General features: G+C 39.1%; 1 protein-coding gene across 1 annotated transcript; it reads right to left on the minus strand.

Annotated features, from left to right (window-relative positions):
* Positions 1-14,919: 14,919 nt before the first annotated feature.
* Positions 14,920-18,821, minus strand: LOC129114887 (uncharacterized). The gene is made up of 4 exons (XM_054626772.1): positions 18,775-18,821; positions 16,292-16,347; positions 15,679-16,038; positions 14,920-15,530 (listed from the first exon to the last, which is right to left on the minus strand). Exons 1-4 carry the CDS (start codon positions 18,783-18,785, stop codon positions 15,229-15,231), a joined length of 729 nt encoding a protein of 242 aa, XP_054482747.1. The 5' UTR covers positions 18,786-18,821; the 3' UTR covers positions 14,920-15,228.
* Positions 18,822-19,201: the final 380 nt, after the last annotated feature.

A 19,201-nucleotide genomic window follows, 5' to 3' on the forward strand; every position in this document is an offset into this window, starting at 1 on the left:
TGTGGTTAATGGTGTTGTTGTGGATGGAGTAGTGTTGTAGCTGTGTGGATGGACAGCTAGTTGTGGTTAGTGGTGTTGTTGTTGCAGATGGTGTAGTAGTTGTGGCTGGTGTGGTTGTTGAACCGCTGGTTGTGGTTAGTGGTGTTGTTGATGAGATGTAGTGTTAGTTGTGTTGCTGGTGTGGTTGTTGTACTGCTGTTGTGGTTAATGGGGTAGTTGTTGTGGATGGTGGTAGTTGTCGTTGCTGGTGTGGTTGTTGTACTGCTGTTTGTGCTTAGTGGTGTTGTTGATGAGGATGGAGTAGTAGTTGTGGCTGGTGTGGTTGTTGAACCGCTGGTTGTGGTTAGTGGTGCTGTTGCAGATGGTGTAGTTGTCGTTGCTGGTGTGGTTGTTGTACTGCTGTTTGTGGTTAGGGGTAGTTGTTGTAGTTGTTGTGGATGGAGTAGTTGTTGTAGCTGGTGTGGTTGTTGAACCGCTGAGTTGTGGTTAGTGGTGTTGTGTTGTGGATGTAGTTGTTGTGGAGTGGAGTAGTTGTTGTAGCTGGTGTGGTTGTTGTACTGCTGTTTGTGGTTAATGGGGTAGTTGTTGTGGATGGAGTAGTTGTTGTGCTGGTGTGGTTGTTGTACTGCTGTTTGTGTTAGTGGTGTTGTTGATGAGGATGGAGTAGTAGTTGTGGCTGGTGTGGTTGTTGAACTGCTGGTTTGTGGTTGTGGATTGTTGTGGTTAGTGGTGTTGTTGATGAGGATGGAGTAGTTGTTGTGGCTGGTGTGGTTGTTGAACTGCTGGTTGTGGTTAATGGTGGTGTTGTTGCAGATGGTGTAGTTGTTGTAGCTGGTGTGGTTGTTGTACTGCTGTTTGTGCTTAGTGTGTTGTTGATGAGGATGGAGCAGTAGTTGTGGTTAGTGGTGTTGTTGTTGCAGATGGTGTAGTTGTTGTGCTGGTGTGGTTGTTGAACCGCTAGTTGTGGTTAATGGGGTAGTTGTTGTGGATGGAGTAGTTGTCGTTGCTGGTGTGGTTGTTGTACTGCTGTTTGTGGTTAGTGGTGTTGTTGATGAGGATGGAGTAGTAGTTGTGGCTGGTGTGGTTGTTGAAGGATGCTGGTTGTGGTTAGTGGTGTTGTTGCAGATGGTGTAGTTGTTGTTGCTGGTGTGGTTGTTGTACTGCTGTTTGTGGTTAATGGGGTAGTTGTAGTTGTTGTAGCTGGTGTGTTGGATGTTTGTGGTTAGTGGTGTTGTTGTGTGGATGTTGTAGCTGTTTGTGCTTGGTGTGTTGTTGAAGGATGGAGTAGTAGTTGTGGTTAGTGGTGTTGTTGTTGCAGATGGTGTAGTTGTTGTTGCTGGTGTGGTTGTTGAACCGCTAGTTGTGGTTAATGGGGTAGTTGTTGTGGATGGAGTAGTTGTCGTTGCTGGTGTGGTTGTTGTACTGCTGTTTGTGCTTAGTGGTGTTGTTGATGAGGATGGAGTAGTAGTTGTGGCTGGTGTGGTTGTTGAACCGCTGGTTGTGGTTAGTGGTGCTGTTGCAGATGGTGTAGTTGTCGTTGCTGGTGTGGTTGTTGTACTGCTGTTTGTGGTTAATGGGGTAGTTGTTGTAGTTGTTGTGGATGGAGTAGTTGTTGTAGCTGGTGTGGTTGTTGAACGCTGGTTGTGGTTAGTTGTGTTGTGTTTGTGGATGGAGCAGTGTTGTGGTTAGTGGTGTAGTTGTGTAGCTGGTGTGGTTGTTGAACCGCTGTTTGTGGTTAGTGGTGTTGTTGATGAGGATGGAGTAGTTGTTGTGCTGGTGTGGTTGTTGTACTGCTGTTTGTGGTTAGTGGTGTTGTTGTTGAGGATGGGTGTAGTTGTTGTAGCTGGTGTGGTTGTTGAACCGCTAGTAGTTGTGGTTAGTGGGGTTGTTGTTGCAGGATGGAGTAGTTGTTGTGCTGGTGTGGTTGTTGAACTGCTGGTTGTGGTTAGTGGTGCTGTTGCAGATGGTGTAGTTGTCGTTGCTGGTGTGGTTGTTGTACTGCTGTTTGTGCTTAGTGGTGTTGTTGATGAGGATGGTGTAGTTGTGTTTGCTGGTGTGGTTGTTGTTGCTGGTTGTGGATGGTGCTGTTGCAGATGGTGTAGTTGTTGCTGGTGTGGTTGTTGTACTGCTGTTTGTGCTTAGTGGTGTTGTTGATGAGGATGGAGCAGTAGTTGTGCTTAGTGGTGTTGTTGATGAGGATGGAGTAGTAGTTGTGGCTGGTGTGGTTGTTGAACCGCTGGTTGTTGTGTTAGTGGTGTTGTTGTGAGGATGGAGTAGTAGTTGTGGCTGGTGTGGTTGTTGAACCACTGGTTGTGTTAGTGGTGTTGTTTCAGATGGTGTAGTTGTCGTAGCTGGTGTGGTTGTTGTACTGCTGTTTGTGGTTAATGGGGTAGTTGTTGTGGATGGAGTAGTAGTTGTAGCTGGTGTGGTTGTTGAACCGCTGGTTGTGGTTAGTTGTGTTGTGTTTGTGGATGGAGCAGTAGTTGTGGTTAGTGGTGTTGTTGTTGCTGATGGTGTAGTGATGTTGGTTGAATCTACTGGTGTAGTTATTAGACCAACAGTTGGGGTTATCGTTGGGTCTGTAGAAAGAAGTGAATATTAGAGATTCAAATGGAACTTCATCAATCCAGCAAACCAGCAACAGAATTCACAACAACGAGGACTCACACTCACCGTTTCCAACACTCACAATGACGCATCGGAGATCGGAGTGATACTTGCTGGGACTGTGGAGATAAATCAATATGATGGCTCATTTACTAAATTATGTTGATGATAACACATTATTATAAGATATTTAAAGTTAATGGTGTTTTTTGCTTTAGCTCTCTGGTGGACAGGTGGCACCTTGCTTGGTAGCCACAGCCATCAGTGTATGAATATGTATGAACGGGTGAATGATAATATGTAGTATTTTAGTCGTTAGACGAGGAAAAAGTTTTTTCATCAAAGTGTTCCAGAGGTGTTGTACTTGTTGGACCATGTGAACTCAGCCTCCCTCTTTCATTCCTTCAAACACCTTCTCTAAAAGGTCGGCGTTGAGATATTTGTTCAGATCTAAAAACCTGTTGATATCCAAGTCCTTCATGATGTTTAAAGTAGGAGTGTTTCTCCTTCTTTTTTTTTGGACATGCATCTCTACTCCAGCTTTACAAACTGTTGGCTAGTTTGTGTTCAACGCACAGAGCTGCTGGTAAACAAGAAAGAGACGTAGAAACTTCTGTAGAGACTCATGTAGTGAATGAGCTGTAAACATGAACAAAGCATGATCCTAAAACCTGGAGAATATCAACATATCACACATGTCGTAGTCGGAAAATGCTCCATTCGGAATATCCAAACAGAATATGATGCTTATGTGAACTTTATCAAATTTGGAAATTGTCCCATTCTGAATAATAGTGGTATATGAGTGTTCATGTAAACATAGTCAGTGTTATGGGGAAATGTTGGTGGGACTGACTTGGAAAGTGCCTGGACGACGAAACAGATGGGGTGACTTTCTCCATCTTCATCTTCAGACGGCGTCCATCTGAGGATGTACTGTCCCGTTCCTGATGTAGTCTGGCTTATGTTGTGCGGCCCGCTGAACAGCAGCTCGGAAACCCTTTTTAACAAACGGAAAAAGAAAAAGGCTTGGCACGTTAAGATAACATTTACCAAAAACCATCCCCACCCACAAATGAAGCCTGGCTGTCTTCCGTGACGACATGATCGAAATTCTCCCTGGCACCTAACGCCGTTTTTTTTAATCAAATATTCATACCTTCATGGCATTGTTTCACTGCTGGCTGATTTTTTTGATGAGTCACACTTGGATGTTACCAGTAATCACCTTTAAAACTGTGATCTTGTGAAATAACATGGTGCTTGTCCACAAAGTACTCTAGGACGTTTTTCATGTTTTTTTGGCTTTGAATGAATGCTGCATTATTATATCTAGTGAGGTTGGTTGGTTGTTTTTTACTTGTTGCACTCTTGTCAAACCTGTCCTTTGCGTCAGTGTTGACAGAACACAACAGATCAAATTCCTTGTGCACCTGAATTCCCCAGAAAATAAGAAACATTGACTAATGTCTCAACGTTGATAAGTATTTCTTATCTCACCAGAGAACGTTCGGCACCATTAACCTTCTTTTAAATTCCTTTTATGATTGACTTACGTGGAGACATTTGCCTCTGCATTGATAGTGATGTCCAGGGGTTGATTGACAGGCGTGTACAGCCGAGCTCTGTTTGCTGGGGTTGGAGGCAGGAATTTGGGCAGATAGATTCCCTCTGTGCAGGACGGCACCACAGGGTCCACTGGAACGATGAAGACAAGCAGAACTTATCCGGGCCACCACTTTGATGTGGACTACAATATCTTGTTTGATCCAACTTGCTTTCTGGAGCATTACATTGAGCTCAGTGATAGAGACTCCAAACCAGCATTTGACCCTTCGCTAAGTCCCGCCTTTGAATCAGACAATAGACTCTAATGCAATTGTTTCAGATTTTCTTCATTTTCAGGCTGGTTTACTGGATTTGGAGCTAGTCATGGTTAAACGTTGTGAAGTAGTGATACCAGAGAGGCTGGAAGGAGATATACGTTTCTAAAACGTTGAGTTTCTACCTAAACATCTTTAGCTGAGTACATTAGCACATCATTAACTAGCGTTAGCACTTTTATGCTACGCTGAAGGTATACTGAATGTATACACATGGTGCTTTTGCTTTTCAATGATTGTGCCTGTTGATTGTATATTTATTCAGTTTTCAAACAACCTCATTAGTCCTGGCTGCCAAAACAAGAAGTATTACCAATAAAAAGAAACTGGACTGGCAGTTTGCTGATGGCGTCGTTGGCATTTAAGATGGTGTCCGACCCGTTGGTTTGAGTCAAGGTGATGGTCTGCCTGGTAAAGTCCTCCATCACCAGCTGGACAGCATACGGACCTTGGTTGTTGCTATTGGTGGGGCTGAATGACAGAGAGCAGGACTGCAAGAGGACAGCAGAAAGGGACGAGAGGTAAAAAAGAAAAACGTCATTTCTGTCAGTTAATGAAATGCACAACATGAACATTTCTTCTGGAACCAAATGTAGGCTATACATTTTTTTATTTCATTGCTTGTTTTATCAGTTTGGTCTTTTTGGTCAAAGTGAGCCAAAACCAGAAGTGGAATGTAACTATGTACATTTACTCAAGAACTGTACCTGACTACAAATTTGAAGTACTTGTATTTCATTTGCGTATTTTCATTTTGTTCTACATTCTTCTTCTCCTCCACTAAAATATGTTTCCTCTATGTGTTGAGAAAATCCTCCTACTTCTTCAGCTAAATAAACTCTTTAAAAAGCCTCTTGGATAAGCTGGAAAATGCATCATCACAAAGCTGTTTCTCTTTCTGGAGATACGAGGTTCTCACAGGACAGCAACGCTACAAACAAGAATATGATGCAATGCTGTAGATTAAACTAGTTCAAAACATGCACAACAATAATGCAGCAGTACCACTTTAAGTACATTTCATGGATCACATACTTTTACTTTACTAAGTTTTTGGTTGTAGGACTTTTACTTGTAGTACAGTGTGATTAAATACTTTTACTGCAGTAGAGGATCTGAATCTGGATTATGATTGGACTATAATGGTGGATTATCAAGCATCAGCGTCTGTGTTTACTCACTGAGGAGAGGTTGAGGACGGACGGCGGTGTGCAGGGGTTACACTCTGCCGCTGTGTTTCCGTATCTGCATTTGACCTCGTCGCCGTCGGGGTCAAACGCCATCAGGTTCAAATCTCGCTGACAGTTTGAAGGAACTCTGACGGAGACAAACATTGCGCAATTTCATTGTAAAGCAGGAGCCAGGAAGCCAGTCGCTGCTGATGATTCAGTTCTGTCTAGACAAAGGTTTCTATTAAATGTCAAAAGTCACTCTAGTGACTGTCTTTCTGTTGGAATTGGATACTGCATGTAACCTGACTCAGTTCTTCCTCAACGTTTGTACCAGAACGTTCACTGCAGACGTCTTAATGAACTTCAGCTTGAATCTGAGCCGGAAGTACAGAACTATTTTTATATTTAAAAAAAATTGTAATCTTTTTTTCTAAGTATTAGGTTAAACTGAGTGAAACAAATAAAATAAACCAAATTCACATCTTTTTCTTTTTTTTTAAATAAGTGACGTGACGTCATAGTTCCAGCAAAATAAAATATGTGTTTTTGCACATTAAAACTGATATACTTTAAGGTGTATACTTACCTCAGAGCTGGCAGGATGGTGGTCTGGGGGGACGCGTTGATTCGGCCGGTGTCCGACCGGTTCCTCGGCTCCACCAAAGTCACCGCTTTCCAATTAAGGATGAGGTTTCTGGTGTTACTGACCCAGTTACCACCGCTCAGCCTTCAATGGAAGTTATGAAAAAGTCTCTTTTTACCAAGGTGTTTGTTGTACATGTGTAGAGGCAATTCTTAGCTCCTAATATAAAGTGTGCTAATAACTCACTCAAGCTGAAATTGGGCATTGCTGAGAAACTGCCGAGTCATGATTCCCTCTCTCTGACACCACTCTCCGCTGCTCTCCTGGTCCACGATGTTCAGCACTAGAGAACTCTGGATCCCACAATTCCCGCTGGAGCAGGTCCACGAGTCTTCCCCTGTGCAACTATGGAAGTTCAGCTTATAGCGGAGGACCATCTGAAGGGTAAAAGTGAAGACGAGTCAAAGAGAACATCCAGGAAAACATCTTACTGTTAGGACAGATACAGGGAGACTGGGGTTGGTTGGCAAACGGCTATTTTCTGGTCGTCTGAAAGTCAATCTTTGCTTTCTTGACCTGAATTCATCTAATATGTTAAACATCTGAAAATAACTAACTTTTGGGTTGTTTTTTAGGATAATATTTCCGTTTTATGGTATCCAAAGTAAAGTAGTTGTCTGTGGGCTAAATGTATTATAAAACTGTGCAACGTCTCCTCATAAAACCGCTCTCATGATATAAAAAGTTACTCATTTTCTGTGCACGTTCCTTCGAAAAGTCCAGAAAAACGTGTTAATTTCCGCTTGTTTCATGAATATGGTCCATTCAAATAAACTTCTGTTTACACAGGGAAATACTTAGTTATGTTTAGTAAAAGATGGTGAAATACTTAGTTATGTTTAGTAAAAGATGGTGAAATACTTAGTTATGTTTAGTAAAAGATGGTGAAATGATTCTTTCTAATTGTTCTTATCAGTTGCTTTAATTTTTGTGACAAACAGTGTTCAGGTGGAAACAGATGGTGCAGGTTTCACAGACAAATCTCATGAAAAGACATTTTAAAAACCCTTTATTGCGTACTATATTTAACTTCTTTATCGTCGAATTCTAACCAGTTACAATTGAGATGAGAGGTCAGCTGTACGTACCGTGATGGTTCCAGCTGCGTCGGTGTTTTTGGGTAGTAAGTCATCACTGTTCCATAAAAGTGAGAAGCCTGGGCGCCGCAGAGCAGCAGCAGCAACAGAGAGAGAGACATCATGGATGTGTTTGTCTCTCCACACCAAGACAGCAAGGTAATACCAACAGGCTTCCAAAGACTGCCTCTCTCTCTCTCTCTCTCTCTCTCTCTCTCTCTCGTATGAGGAAATGTTTTGTGCACAAGATTATAATCGGTTAAAGGGAATGCACTCATCTTCATCAATGTGTCAAAAATGCAAATTTCCTTGGAAACAGCAGAATCGCTCGGTTCATTTGAAAAGTTTTTTGCATGATGCAGATGATACATGTTGAGATAAACATTGCAAATATTGTGTGTGTTTGCTGTTTGTTCAATAAGTTACAACAATTAGGATTTATTCTGTATTGTTCATTAATATAATTAACCAGAAAGTGATGGCATCGACTGTGTATTCGTTTGTAGCCTACATAACATTTTTAATGTATTTGTTCAGCTTTAATGTGACAGGGAGAAAACACAGAGGCCAGCTGAAAGTGAAAAATAAAAGTGCAGATTTAGAGATCAGTCGACATAAGAGACCTGACCGAAAGCTCACAAACGGATCCAGTAATAATGTGTTTTACGGTGGGTTTTATATGTTAGACAAATATGATGCTGTTCTAACACGTTCACTATAAGCAGCCTATTTAAGAAACACTCAGAAATATTGACACATAATCTCCAATATCTTAGGAATGATGTTCCTTCAGTGACAGGTGACATCAACTGTGTGCACAGAGTCACAGCTGTTCAAAGTAATGACTGTCAACACATAAAAGAAGTAACTCTAGATTTTCCTACAAGCAAATATCCAAACAGGATTTACATTCTCATTTGCAGAAAACCGCTGCAGATTAATGCGCTGCGAGACATGCTGTGGGTTCACGGAATCAGTTACCAAGTTAATGGACCCAGAGTTTCAGTCACCTCTCGTTCTGAAACTAAAGATCAGTAAAGCATTTAAGCTGCATGGAATCATTGTCTCGGAAACAAGTGAACCGTCCAATTCTTTGTGTTTGGACTGAGTACGTAAAAAAACAGCAGGGGAGGGTCTGTGAGAAAAAAGAAATATGATCCAGAAAATCCAGTTCCAGCAGAGGTGGATGAGGTGTTCAGGGGTTATTGTTTGTAACCGCTACAAACGCACCAAACTGGGCCTGACAGAGGCTCAAAGGTCGCTTCCCATGCAAAGGTTTTGATCTTTAAAAACAAAACTGTACGGAAACTTTGACCCGTGTGTATACGAAGGATATGGAGACGCAGATGGGGAAATATTATAGGAAATGATATGTGAGATGAATCATAAAATATCTAATTTAATTTCCCTTCATATTACACGTTGTACTTATAGATCCCCTTCATCATTAACGTTCAAACCAGCAGTATTTGTGCTGGGGAGCCATAACTATGTCAAAAGCACCTTTTCAATTGTAAAATAAAAACAACAACAACTCTTAATTCAAATGAATATGTGCTCAAAATGTTCTGGAGCAGCAGATGAAATTCTCATCATTATTTTTTTTTGTGGGGGGGGGCGGAGTCAAGCTGCGTTGTATTTTTCATCTATTAAAAAAGCAATGTCCTTTTGACCCACGTAGAGCATCAAGTAGTCTAAGAGACGACCTGAACCAAAGGACCATTTTAATGTTGATTTCGGAACTTGAATCCTTTGGATAATATTTGCCATCCGCAAACATTTGAACATTTGGGACCTGAATACAAGATATTTAATTTGATAGTGAATATTCTATCTGTTTTAAAGAAGTTGTGGCTAAACAAGGCGATAACATTTTAATCAGTGAGCTTTGAGGTGCACGGAAGCAGAATTTTCTCTATCTTTTGAATAAGACTAGACTAGCTGTTTCCATACTTTATGCTAAGTTAACCAGCTGCTGGCTGTAGCTTCATATTCACTGTATTGTATCACGTAGAAATAAATATTTCTCCTTATATCAAAGTAGTATTTAAACAGGGACAGTGTTCTTAGGAGACAGAGATATGTGCAGCTGTTTGACGCCAACATGTTGACAGAAACATGAGTCCTATTGCAACGGATTCTCATACAACGATACGTATGATATCTTATGAAAAGTTACTCCTCTTTTTTCTTGCATTTTCCTACAAAGTCCAGAATCACGTGTCAAATTTCACTCATTAAATGCATAGACTCTTTTCAAAATAAACTTGCATTTTCACAGGAAACAACTAAGTTAGGGTTTAGCCAACAAAACTACTTAGGTAGGTTAAGGAAGAAGATAATGGTTTGAGTTATTTAACTACGGTAGTTACGTCACAAATAAATCAACGTTGACTTCTCGTCACAAACAACAGTCTCCTGGGTAAAATAAAGGATTTTTAGTTTGACCCCTCCACCTCCCCTTCTGCCCATCATGTGTGGGTTTTTGCAGTCTTTAAACTTCTTTGTTAATGATGACATGGATTACATACAAATTGATTTTGTAGGATATCTACTTATTAAAGCACATTCATTTTGGTAGGCATAGCTACGAACGCTGTATGAGAACAGCACCTACAGACTAAACAACAGGGGACCAAGAATTGATCCCTGGGGGGCCTCTAAAAACTGTATCAGCCTTTCTACAGATACAAACAACAAGAGACAACAATAAGTAGTGGTCCTTTAGTATGACTTTCATTCAGATTCCAAAAACGTTCAGGTGGCACAGGTGATAAAAACTCAGAAAAAATAAGTCAATCATCATCACCTTTTACATGTTCTGATAAAGTTCCAGTGAAGACTTTTTCACATTTCTGTTGATTTCAGGACCACTGCCACTCCTTGTATAGTGACTTGTATAGTCAATGCACAATGAGGAGATGTATCACGTGACGTGTCTGAGCTTGTATTACATCAATAAAAAAGAGCCCCACCCTTTGGACTGGAGCCAAACGATCAGGGTACGAGTGAACGTCTCGTTGTGATCAGAGGGAATAAAGACCCTGATGGACGATACATAGAGGAGAATGTCACATCCTGTCATCACTGATCCTCACCTTTGTGTTCCTCAGGTTGGGTTCATATACACTGATGGATCTGAATTCGACTCCACTGAATGGCTTCCTAATCAACCAGACAATTACCGTGGACGAGTGTGGAGTCAAATGTTAGGGGTTAGGGAAAATAGATTATATAAAACTAACTTGATTTGGTAAAAAATCTGTAAACATGAGTTATTGAAAAGTGCATCTGGAGAACAACGATCCTCATTAAGAACCGGTCACACAAACAGTTTAGTTCTTAAATAGCACATGAGAGAGATTAAAGAGAAATTGTCACATTGACCAGTTTTTTGTTTTTTTTTCTAATTAGAATAAGTTTCACCATGTCGAGTCACTTGCAGATTCACAAAACACTTATTTGACTTCAGGATTAGTATGACTTATTTGGAATAGATTTGGAGTTTAAAGCTGCAATAATCAACATTTGTATATGAACTATTATCACATGACTACCTGTATATGAAAGAAGTTGCTCATAGTGTCGAACCCACAGGAAATGATTCCCTAAGTTTGCAGTTCCCTTAAGCTCTACTGAGCATTTATCAACTTTACTGTTTAGTCATAGAACTGTAATGATGTGAACCTGACAGTAATATTAATATTGAGTAAACTTTCAGGACCCCTAACACTATTAGCACTAAATGTGTTATGTTTCTGATGATTTCCATGATGTGAAGTTTTTCTTTTTACTATCGGTGATATTTTCTTGAATGCAAGTTGCCCAAAAACAGAGTGGAACATAATAGTAATGATATGTTTATTTAGGATGGCACCTCTCATAGTCTTTTAAATAATGGCACTGCCATTATATGCTGTCCAAGATGGACAAGTGCTAGTCATGTTTGTGACTAGAAATGTTCCCACTTTCTATGCTGTGTTGAGGAATTTGATTTACAAATTTTTATGTTGACTGATTGACTCAAAAACCTCAATCATAAATGTTTTAACTGAGCAACACAAAGTGACACAAGGTATTCCTCTTGGAACATTGGAACAAATGTCTCCGTCTTTTAACCATTGGTGACTTTTGTACTGCAATGACTATACCTGTCTTTGTATTGTATTGTATTTATTTGTTGTTGTTTTAGAATGTCCTGCTTTGTATGGACCCATGTGTCTGAAATAAAGTTGAATATATTAGTCCACTTATTAGAGCTGAAATCTGGAGCAAAATTAATTTTAATTGAAATACTGTTGAAAGAACCAAGCAAAAACTAACATCCTCAAACTTATTTAATCTGTAGAAGCTATTTATATTTATTTATTCTTGTGTTTGACTACAAACTGACCTTTTTATTTGTTTTCTTTCTTTAACAATAACAGATTTTTTAAAAATGTTTGTTAACATTCAGGTTGGTGTTATCACAAATAATGTATATTTTCTGTGTAATGTAATTGTTGCAAAAATCATCACTATTTAAATTCTGTCCTTGTTATTTCATACATATATTTCATCCTTGAGACCTTGTTTTCATATACGATATATGCAATACATTTTGCATATTTTATATGATTTGATTCCTTATTAAATTTACAAAAAAAGAAAAAGGTCTACGTTGTTATGGTTCTTGACCTCAGTGAAGGTTTTGACTGAAAAAAAAATGAAGTATACAAAGAACTGATGCAGACGGCAAAAGATCTGCAGACTCACAGGTAAAATACTGAAAGCATGTCGTCCAGTTTAGCTTTAAGTTCAATAACAAGTTCTACTTACATTCTACAAACATTCAATATGATGAAGACATATCATTTTATTTAATCTGATTATACGTGCCTATACTGTACAAAGGACTCATCATTGTTGTTGGTGTTTTTCTCCACTAGGTGGCACTAACAGCTCATTAAAACACAGCTGAATGTTTGAACCTGTTGGACTGTTTATGAGTGGAGATGTTCTGTGTGTTCAAACAGAAAGAACTCAGTTTACTTTTAAACTTAAACTTCAGCTTTGTGATAACGTCACAAACTCAAAGCAGTCAGTTACAATTTCAGTTCAATTTGTTGTTTAAGTAATGGATGCATTGCATCAGTACACTGAACACGAACAGTAAAGGCAACTTCATGTTGATGTTTAAGCATCAAAATACCAGAACAAATGAATCTCATGTAGATGTTATTTTGGTTATGTTGTTTTGTAATTATTTAATATTTCTAATATTTTTGTTACTTTTGCTTTTTGACAGTTTTGTTTATGTTTTCAATGTATGCCACATTTTTTTCATATTTAAAAGCACTGTTCTTTTTCCGATTCTTACATTTAGCTTCTTTTGTCTTGTTTTGTTTGCATGTTGTTGTTGACATTGTTTGATATAAGTAGATTTATTGTTTAGTGTGAACCCCAGGGAGACTAGCAACTCTAGCGGAGCCAAAAGAAGGAATTAATCTCCGCAGAGCTGATCTGCAAAAGAAGCTTCTCATCTGAAATAATGTACAATGTGACTTATCACATGATTCAAATATTTTTCCAATAAGTTTCATCATCAACACATGATACAGAACATTTACTGACAGAGAGGAGAGGGAAGTGACCAGTAAATTACATGGGACACCATTTGTTTGTCCCATAAACAGGAGAAGTGCATCTATCGTCTCACTCTCCCTTGTTTTTCCTTTGTGTCCCCACTTGTCCTTGTGACTTCAGGGTCCCCACTTTGCCTCTCTGTCAGCGTGTGTGTGTCCATTCCTGTCTTGCCGTCCACCGGGGCCCTACCTACGACCGCACCTGCCTTCAATCAGCTCATCACAACTCACAGCTCATCAACCCCGACTTTCCTCATTGTCAGTTCGTTGTTTCGGTCACATTGGTCTCTATGCTCAAGCTTCTAGCTTTCAGTATCTTTCAGTATCTTTCCTCGTGTTCTTGTCACAGAAGACAATCCCCCCTTTTTCCACTACAAGTTTCAATTTTCTTTATTTCTTCCCTTTTTTAACTTTAACCAAGTTATATTTTATATTTTATTATATTCAGCACAAAAGGAAGGGCACTTTCACCAGAGGGCCCACTTATGATTTTATCACATTACAATATTATTGCGATTTATAAAACAAAATTCAACTGCAAATGATGCAGTTTGTGTTTTATCTAATAAGATTAAGTTTTTACTATATTCATCTCACTTAATCATTTTTATTGCAGCAAAATTTGTTTGTCAGTCAGGCAGACGGACTGATCAACACTCAGTGTGTGTTTGTGTTGTTACCAAAGAATTTAAAAAGTCGTTATATTTTGAGAGAGGAACTTGTAATACACACGTATACGCCCGAGTAATCAGTCCTGAGTCTGGACATGTTAAGACTAAGTCGTCCTAAGAAATATACAAATATATGGTCCAGAACCTTCTTCATAACTCAGATAATTAACTCAATATTTATCATACAAACCTTTGTGACAGGTTCATTTTAAATTTCAGTTCCAATCTTGGTATTGAATAATATTTTTCACCATGTTGTTTTCCATGTTTAAGATTAGATCATTCTTTATTTACACAATTATTGTCTTACAGTAGCAAAAGGGACAGTGAAATAAGGAAACGTGGTGAGAAAAGTAGGAGGAAACCAAACGTCTGCTGCAGGAGGAGCTGCATCATCCATTGTGTTCCTCTTGAAAGTGAAAGTAAAGTTGAAGCAGCATCAGGTTGTAGTTTTTGGTAAAACCAGCATTTTACTGCTGTTATGAAACAATCATCAGTTCTCTTCCAAACTTAAAGCGTTAACAGTAATGTTCCATTTCACAACAACATGATTGGTGATAGAGATGAATTATTAAAGAGCTTCCTCTCTGGTAGTTCAGATCAAATCAACTCTCATAGTCACACATGAACACAGTGACGTTAAGAGTTTGTTATATTTAATATAGAACCATAGTTTACCCTCACTGTGTCTGATCCTGTCTGTTACAGCTGTTATTCACCGTCTTTCATTGATTGTCTTTGTTATTCTGACTCATTGTGTCCAAAACAACTTTTAAACAACTTACAGCACAAAAAATATGTTCATCTTTCATTATTTTCACACAGTCATAATGTTTATTAGTGGGATTCATGTGGATATGAATGGATTTAGAATCATCTTGTTTCACTTTATTTTCTTTTTTTTAACAAGCAATGAACAGTAAATATTGCTAAATGTTTGTTTTTTAAATCCTCCATATAGTCCAACACTTTTATACAAATAATTCACTAAATAATTATCATACAAACACAAAATATGAAACTCAACACAAACAACTTGCAGAACTTGTACTTCTACCTCAGAGGAAAACACTAAAACATTTACCTGAGAGAGAAACGTTCCTGGTTAGTTGCACATTCTGACTTCGAGATTCATTTAGGCGTTAACAAACTATGAGCTTCATTTTAAGACAAATCTGAAATGAAATAACCGCAGAGAATAACAAATATATGTAACAGACAAAAATACATTTAAATATAAAAGACTTTCATGCTTCTCAGCAGTATTTCAATAAAATACATTTTGCTACAGATTTCAGATCTAATAAGTGGACTAATGAGTTGATGAGGAGTCCAATCAGAGTAATGAACAAGAGCTCTGTCTCCTCTGTCATCTATCCAGCTCTGAGGTCAGACTGGAACTGGACAGACAGTGATGAAGAGGAGAATGAAGGAGATGAAAACCGTCCTAGATAACCCCTCTGACCCGCTACGACCAGCTGTGACTGAGCAGCTCATTCAGACATCAGATCATCACAACCAGAACATCAGACGCTGCTTTGGACCAATATACCTATGAGAGACTAGAATCATCTGTGTCTGTGTTGAGGGAATCTTTGAATGTTATTCTGTAGCCAGAGTGATTCTTTGAATCTTTTTCTCTAAGAGGAAATTCAATCTTTGAATCTTTTCTTCTAGGCCAAACGTAGGAGCAATTACAACAAACTACCAGCAGAGTTCCTACGAACACTCCCAGTACACAGTAGTAGACGATCCATCCCCGACTCACTGGTTCTGATGGACTTCCTGTCGGTGAAGCATCTCTTCCTCCACTTGTTGTGTTTGGTGTCTCAGGTTTGGGCCGATCCCTCGCTGCTGTAAAGAGAACAAACAAGTCTGTGTCATTAATGTGAAGAGAAAACATCTCACTGACAAATAAAACTAAATGTCCACATCAGATTAAACTGAGGAAGTCCACAATAATGTTCCTCTCAGGTTCTTTTTTATCCAGGAACCAACTCACCTGTGACAGTGAGGTGACATTCCCTAGAACCAACACCAACACCTGTTTTCATATCACAAAGGTAAAGACCCGAGTCATCAGTCCTGAGTCTGGACATGTGGAGTCTGAGTCGTCCTTCTCTGAGGACGTCTTTGTCAAACTGGACTCGTCCTGAAAACCGTTCATCCTGAGACTCTGGAACCTCGACGCCTTGATGAAGATGAAACAGGGCGAAGGGTCTGAGATCAGTTAACATCTCACAGAGGATAAAAAGGGAGTTGGTGGAACCGTCTGTTCTGGGTGAGAACGTCCATTCCAGTGTGATGTCGTGGTTCTCCTCTGCCTGATAGGAGCTCTGTCTCACATCCACTACAAATGATCCTGTTGAGGAGACAGAGAGGGAAAGTGAGGAGCAGACAAACTGACAACGTCACCATGAGAGCCTTTAAACTCCACCTGTAGATGTTTACTGATCCTGAGCTTTAGAGACACAAAGGTATGAAAGAGGAGCATGATGTAACAATAACTCCAGTGTTTGTTCCCTGACATTTTAAAGTGGAGGTCATGAAGTGTGTCAGTGAGGCTGAAGGTGTGTTTAGTGTGTGTGGATCACAAAGTGAAGCTGTGAACTAACCAGAGACACAGGAGGTCAGTGTGATGAGCAGCAGGATGCTGCAGATCATCTTCTCCCTGAGAGAGGAGACAGAGGAGAAGAGTCATCAACGCATCACATCACAGTTCAAGAGACGCCACCTACAGTCTGTCTTTAGTCACTACAACACTTCTTCTTCTGTGCTTCTGGTGACCACATGACTGACCAGAGGACCGACACCAAGCCAGGAACCAGTGCTGAACTTCTGCCACCAGATGGAGCCACTTCAGTAGATTAGAATGATTAAAGTGAAGGAGAACGAGGAAACACTGGCCTGGTTTAAGAAGAAGTAAATAATGAAGCTGCATTCAGGTCTCCTCAACAGAGACTCAATGGAACTAAATGTTACGCCCCCTTATTGTTTATCACTTATTTGATGACTCTGCAACCAATCAGAATGATCTGATATTTAGTTTCTTAAAAGGGTTTCTGGTTTCTGGTTAAATTAATGTTAACTGAAGGTCTGAACAACAAAAGTACCACAAACATTTTTCCTTATTATTACAAAGTTTTGTCATTTAATGATCAGTTATTTCCCTCAATAACTTTTATTATGGATATAATTAATATCACAGAGAGCTGGAGAGACGAAACACCTTTTACATCATTTATCATCTTTTCTACGTGAAAACGTGAGGCTGATCCTTCCTGAGTCTGGTTTGATATGAGTTAGATACTTTCAATTTTCCCCAAAACATTTAGGCAAATAAATAATGAACAGTGTTCAAAAGACACCATACACATATTCTGGGTTATTAAATAATAACTTCACCATCAGAATGTCAATAAATACAGACGCAAATAATGAATAAATAGCACAAAGTATTCTGTCAGTAGAAATGGACACAGAATAAATACAGAATGCAGTTTGTTAAACAGGAAACAGGCAGCAGAGAGAAAACACTGCTGATAGCCATGTGTCTTGATTATTATTAGTACAGCTGTTAAAGCTGACAGCTGTAGAGTCTTGAAGTCACATGTCTCTAAGTACATATTCACTCGTTTCACATGACAAAGCCGCAAATGAGGTAAACACTGATGAAAATAACAAAATGTCCTCTCTGCTGCTATGAAACATAACGCTGAGGTCAGGTCATCTCAATAGAAATTCAATGGAACAAAATATCCCTAAACCAATCAATGTTTATTTTATGTATGTTCTTCTGAGACAGTAGACTATTTAATGATCTGTCCTGGAACCCTCACATCAGCACAGGAAAAACATAAATTCAATAACAAGAGTAGTAAGCAGAGAAAGGACTATTTATAATAACAGCAGCAATGAATATAGTAGAATAAGTCACATACGTTTTACTATTACCTATACCATAACTGCTCTTATCGTTAACAATAGTAGCAGTGGATGTATTGTGTCAACATTAATTATGTATGTAGTTATCACGATGAGACACACAACTTCATGTAACATGAAGTTGTGTGTCTCATCGTGATAAGAACATTGTCTTGTTCTCTGTCTAGTTGTGGTTGAAAGTGGCCGTTGAGGGGAATTCTGCTCTTAGTTTCACTTTCTATTTGCTTTAAGGATATATATATATATGTCTGTCTGTCTGTCTGTCTGTCTGTCTGTCTGTCTGTCTGTCTCTGTCTGTCTGTCTGTCTATCTGTCTGTCTGTCTGTCTGTCTGTCTGTCTGTCTGTCTGTCTGTCTGTCTGTCTGTCTCTGTCTGTATGTCTGTCTGTCTGTCTGTCTGTCTGTCTCTCTGTCTGTCTCTCTGTCTGTCTGTCTGTCTGTCTGTCTGTCTGTCTGTCTGTCTGTCTGTCTGTCTGTATGTCTGTCTGTCTGTCTACTACTACAACCCATCACGACTACATTTCAACAACTCTTCTGTTAACATTTGGTCAACATACAGTTTAGTTCAATCCACTGAAGGAGGTTTTATTTCCTCTTTCTTTGAACAGCATTGTTGCGAGATCCCGACTGACGGAGTTCACGTGAACGCGCCTTCATCAGCCAAACACAACTCTTCTTCTTTGTAGCGTCTGTGTTGTTTCTACATTTTTATTAAACTCATTGAAATCATAAGAAAAGACTTCCCAACTCTACAGCTGACTGTCTGAGATCGAGAGCTGAGTTTCTGGCAGGAAGTCGTTTCTTCCAAAAAGGAAAATAAAAAAAATAGGATGTTTCATGAGGTTTAGTTTTGTTCAGCATGGAGAGAAGAGCAGACACATTACTTTACTGTAATCCTGCTGACACAACATGCTGTCTGGGTTCTCATTATCATCTTCTTAAAACACACACACTGTATTTATAAGCTGTTCTACTGTTTAGTTGTAATTTTCTTCTGATTTAAAACAAGTTTTTATAACTTTTAATGTTTTTATTAAACATTCCCAAATGTTTGTGTGTCACTTCCACCATTTAACCCTCTCCCTATAGATAAAGTATGAAGTGCTGGTCTGTGTTGAGGACTAAATGTTAAAAGTAGAGAAGAAGGAGCCTACCTGTCAATCATCCTGAGAACACTGAGTCTGTAGAGATCAATAAGTCCAGAAAAGAGGAAGAAGTGTCATGTGAGGTTTGTTTATCACGTGGATGACGGGACTTCCTTTTTATGATTTCCATTACTTCTTGATATTTCAGGCTGTTCTCCCCCAGCGTTCACCTCACTGATACATGAAGTGATTTTATTAAATGTATAAACCTCTAGACTTTAATATTTACATATTTGTTTCAACAATATTTCTGTTCATGTTGAAAACTTTCTGCACATTAAAAACATAAATCACATGTCTGTGTTCTCTGGGCAGCCGATAATAATCGTTATATTTAAGAGAAAAATAAGTTGAACCATTAAGAGAATAAAGTCAAAATATGTCAAGAAAAACATCGACCTGCCGGTGATCAGAAACTAATGAATAAATAAAAAAT

The sequence above is a fragment of the Anoplopoma fimbria genome, unplaced genomic scaffold (assembly GCF_027596085.1).
Source record: "Anoplopoma fimbria isolate UVic2021 breed Golden Eagle Sablefish unplaced genomic scaffold, Afim_UVic_2022 Un_contig_10763_pilon_pilon, whole genome shotgun sequence".
Classification (NCBI taxonomy): Eukaryota; Metazoa; Chordata; class Actinopteri; order Perciformes; family Anoplopomatidae; genus Anoplopoma; species Anoplopoma fimbria.